Source organism: Cyprinodon variegatus, unplaced genomic scaffold (genome assembly GCF_000732505.1).
Source record: "Cyprinodon variegatus isolate N-32 unplaced genomic scaffold, C_variegatus-1.0 Scaffold312, whole genome shotgun sequence".
NCBI classification, from domain to species: Eukaryota; Metazoa; Chordata; class Actinopteri; order Cyprinodontiformes; family Cyprinodontidae; genus Cyprinodon; species Cyprinodon variegatus.
This window is the reverse complement of record NW_015150765.1, coordinates 813,630-817,501: the sequence shown is the minus strand read 5'-3', so window position 1 is coordinate 817,501 and position 3,872 is coordinate 813,630. Positions and strand designations below refer to the sequence as shown.

General features: G+C 49.2%; 2 protein-coding genes across 2 annotated transcripts in view; one reads left to right on the top strand and one right to left on the bottom strand.

Annotated features, from left to right (window-relative positions):
• Positions 1 to 233, bottom strand: part of LOC107090839 (transcription and mRNA export factor ENY2-like) — a 7,542-nt gene extending 7,309 nt beyond the window's left edge. Inside the window, exon 1 of the mRNA XM_015384430.1 lies at positions 196 to 233. Within this exon, the coding sequence (XP_015239916.1) occupies positions 196 to 233 (38 nt within the window). The remainder of the gene's footprint in view (positions 1 to 195) is intronic.
• Positions 234 to 1,291: 1,058 nt separating this feature from the next.
• The window catches only part of nudcd1 (NudC domain containing 1), a 17,846-nt gene continuing 15,265 nt past the window's right edge, over positions 1,292 to 3,872 (top strand). Inside the window, exons 1-5 of the mRNA XM_015384429.1 lie at positions 1,292 to 1,352; positions 1,394 to 1,632; positions 2,758 to 2,943; positions 3,190 to 3,373; positions 3,558 to 3,746. Coding sequence (XP_015239915.1) covers positions 1,292 to 1,352; positions 1,394 to 1,632; positions 2,758 to 2,943; positions 3,190 to 3,373; positions 3,558 to 3,746 — 859 coding nt within the window. The remainder of the gene's footprint in view (positions 1,353 to 1,393; positions 1,633 to 2,757; positions 2,944 to 3,189; positions 3,374 to 3,557; positions 3,747 to 3,872) is intronic.

The window sequence follows — 3,872 nt, the reverse complement described above, 5'->3', positions numbered from 1 at the left end:
TAATAAATCACAGCAGATCAGAGGTTCTGGTGGATTCCTGAAGCCCCTTTTGGGTTTTTCTTTGGACTTTGGCCACTTTTTCACTGCACCGTGGTTCTGTTGGGCCCTTTTATGTCTTTAAATGTAATTTATGCCAGATTAGAAAGAGAAATAGTTTATATGTGTAATTTCTGTCTAGGAATAAAACAAACAGACCTTGTTTTCAGTCCTGAGATGATTTCAATCATCTCCATGTTTCCTCTAATGATTAAAAGGGTTCTTCCAGAAAGTTCTCCATGTTTCCTGGAAAACTTTCAAGCATTTTGATGAACTTGCTGCCTTGTTTGTTTTATTCTCAGTGCTGAAATATTTCCCAGCCGTGTTTCTCCTAAACCACAGGAGGAAGCTGCTGTGTGAAGCTAGAAGAGGAGAATCAGGAGATCCGATCATAGAAAGGCGATATTAGAGAGGGAATGTCTGACTTCCTGTTGTCTTTGCTGGTTCCTTGGCTTTAAAATCAGAATCCGATCTGTTTCGTTGTTTTATCTGGTTTTGATGTGTTTGATTTTAATTGAAGATCAGCTGCTGTGATTATTTTAACATCCTGCAGATTCTCACAGCAGATTTAGCTTTTTCTGTCTACTTTTACGTGATAAAAATGTTACACAAGCTTCATTTTAAATGAAAATAAATCTTTATTAACAAAAAAACAAACATTAACGATAGATGGAGGATGGATGGATGGATTTAAAATGCATCTTCTGGATCAGATTCTCTCCTTCCTTGTGGGGGCGGGCTTTCCCCTGATCAAAGACACGTTTCTATTGGTCGGCTGGATGTTAGAGACATTTTCATTGGTGAAAGGTGAGCGTTTGAATCTGACTGGAAGTGGAGAGAATGTAATCGGTGTAATGCTACTTAACAAAAATAAGTCATAAAACTCCATCTGAAAAGCAAATAAAAAATTTAAATTAGAGAAAAGGTTAAAATTAGTCTCAAAACATTTACTGATTAGGAAATGTTTCAAAGTTTCATGTCTGGATAAATTTTTTTTTTAATTGAACTTTATTGATCTCATATTGGAGAAATTCACTCTCTGCATTTAACCCCTCCTCTTGGGGAGCAGTGGGCTGCCATTGTGCGGCGCCCAGGGAGCAGGGTGGGGTTAAGGGTCTTGCTCAGGGACCCAGAGTGGCAGTCTGTGGGAATCGAACCAGGTACTGCAACCTTCTCAGCAGATATCGGCCAATCGGTGCATCGCTCCACCTCTAGCTCTAATAGATATGAATGAAAGGGTTAAATGCGGGTGAACATGGTGGTCTGTGGGACAATGATCACAGTATCGGCATCACTGAGCCGACCAACTCCAGAGGGTCGGCTGCCTGGTTGTCATGGCGATATTAAGTAATCTGAGATGTTTTGTTGTTTTTCTTTCCTCCGTATCAGCCGCTCAGAATAACCCGATGTTCTGGTTCTGTTCATGTCTCATCCTGTCCAGCTGTGGAGGAGATGCAGCTGACGGACGCTCAGTACACGCTGGAACACATGCAGGCCTTCGCCATGTTCAACTACCTGCAGCTGGACCCGTGGTACCAGGACAGCGTTCTGTTCGTGGACCGCCAGGCCCGGGTTCTGAGCCTCACCGTCACCCTGGTGAGTCTCTGGAAGGATCCCCGGGTTCATCTGGAGGAGCCGGTCCTGTTTCCTCAGTGAAGCGCAGTCACCAGCAGGGGGCGGCGTTGGTCAGCGTTAGAGGGAAGAGGTTCTGTTCAGTCCATCGAAAGGTCCGGTTCTGATAATGCAGTTAATTAAAGGATTGAAGCTTGGTTCTGATCCGGTTTGGTGCCGAACCGTTTTTATGTCCAGAATTCAGAGATAATCAGAGACTAACGGAACCAGATCATCATCATCATCTGGGTCGCTGTCTCTGCCCCTCAGCAGAACCATCGATGTTAGAAGGTTCTGGATGTTGGAGCTCAGAGCTGCAGCATCTGGTTCTGATCCGACTCACCTGTCAGGTGAGAAACCATCTAACAGACAGAAAGTTCTTCTTAACGGTCCGGATCATGAACCCAGATTAGTCCCTGAGGAAGAACCAGAACCATCAGAACGGGTCAGCCATCTTTTCTGGATAAACAGAACCTTCAGGTCCAGTTTCACCAGAACCAAGCAGAGAAATCTGCTGGTAGTGATGTGGGCGTGTCTCTCAGAGCTCTGGACTCTGATTGGTCAGAAACCGCCAGACCGAACTGAACACTGGACCGATCCAGAAGGTTCTGGATGTTTCACCGGATCAGAACCATCATCATTCTAATGCTCCAGCTTAAACTACCCGAATGGGAACCGGGTCAGAACCGGTTCCAGCTTCCTGAGACCCGGTTCAGCTTTGATTGATGGTTCTGATGGAGATGGTTGCTGAAGGACGGAGGTCCAAACAGAACCTTGATCATCTCTATGGTTGTTTTTCTGATCAAAGCTTCTTGGATCTGATGGTTCTGCTGGGTTCTGGACTTCTTTGTAGGGCGAGCAGCAAACTAAGACCTGTCGGACCTTCTGCCTCGTCCCGGTACCAGAACCCTGCTTGATGGTCACTCAGCCGGGTTCTGGATGCCTGTTAGAACCGGACCTGCTGGTGCTGCTTTAAACCCGGATCAGAATTTAAACATCAGTGATCCGGATTAACTGGTTCCAGTGGGACCAGTTGGTTCTGGATACGCTCAAACCACAGCTGGACTGAACATCTGGACTCTAAAGAATTGTCTCTGGTTCTGGATGCAGGACACGGCGCTGGGGAAGCCCAAGGAGGTCTTCAGGTTCGGACCAGAGTCCGACCCGTGTTCTGAGCGGCTCTGCCCGTCCATCAGCCTCTCCTCAGCGACCTCGGCGGTTCTGTCCGACGGCGGCGGGCGGCTGCAGCTCCTCCGGACCGGCAAGAGAGGAGACGGCTGTCAGACCAAGTGGGAGGTAAATGGGTATTAACGGGTCAGAAACGGGTCCAAATTAGGCCAGACACTGTTTAGAAACGGGTCAGAAATATTCCAGAAACGGGTTAAAAACGGGTCAGAAACGGGTGGAAAAGTTTTTAAACTCGTCATAAAATCTTTGAGCAACCTTCTGCTCTGATCGATTCATGGAAAAATAATCGACAGATGAACCGATTTGCAAAATGATGGTTGGTTCTCTGGGTTTGAACAACGCTGGTTCCTGCAGGTTCTGTTCAGCGAACGGCTGGGCGACCCGTTCACCATCCTGCACAGCGTCTCCCACGTCCAGGCCGGCGTCCACGCCGTGGAGGTTCTGCTGCTGCGTGTCCAGAAGGACCCCCAGGAGACCACGGGGAGCGGGTTCTGTGTGTTTCTGGAGTGGGTCACTGTGAGCGGCGCCGCCGGACAAGGTGGGTCCAAAGGAAGCTGCTGTCCGGCTGATTCTGGATGGTTCTAGCTAACGAGGCGCATGGCGGCCCGGTTTCACTGTTAGCTTCCGTAGAGTCTGTTTAGTTCAGAACCTTCCACCTCTGGAAAACCTGATCCCAGTCCTGAGAGCTTCCTCATCACCAGAACCTTCATCTCCACCTGCAGGTCCAGAGAAGAAGATGGAGGTGAGGAAGAGGAGGGTCCTGAGGGGGAAGTCGGTGCCTCATTACGCCGCCGTGGAGCCACAGGGGAGGGGCCTAATGGTGGCGTCAGAGAAACCGTTCGTCTTCACGCACGTGGACGGCCGACCCGTGGAGCAGCCGGAACCGGAGCCCATGGAGGTGGAGAAGGCAGGTGGGTCAGAGCGGCCGATGGGGAGGAAGCATGCAGCTAGCCTAGCTGCCTGCAGCTAGCCTCGCTGCCTGCAGTTAGCCTCGCTGCATGCAGTTAGCCTCGCTGCATGCAGTTAGCCTCGCTGCA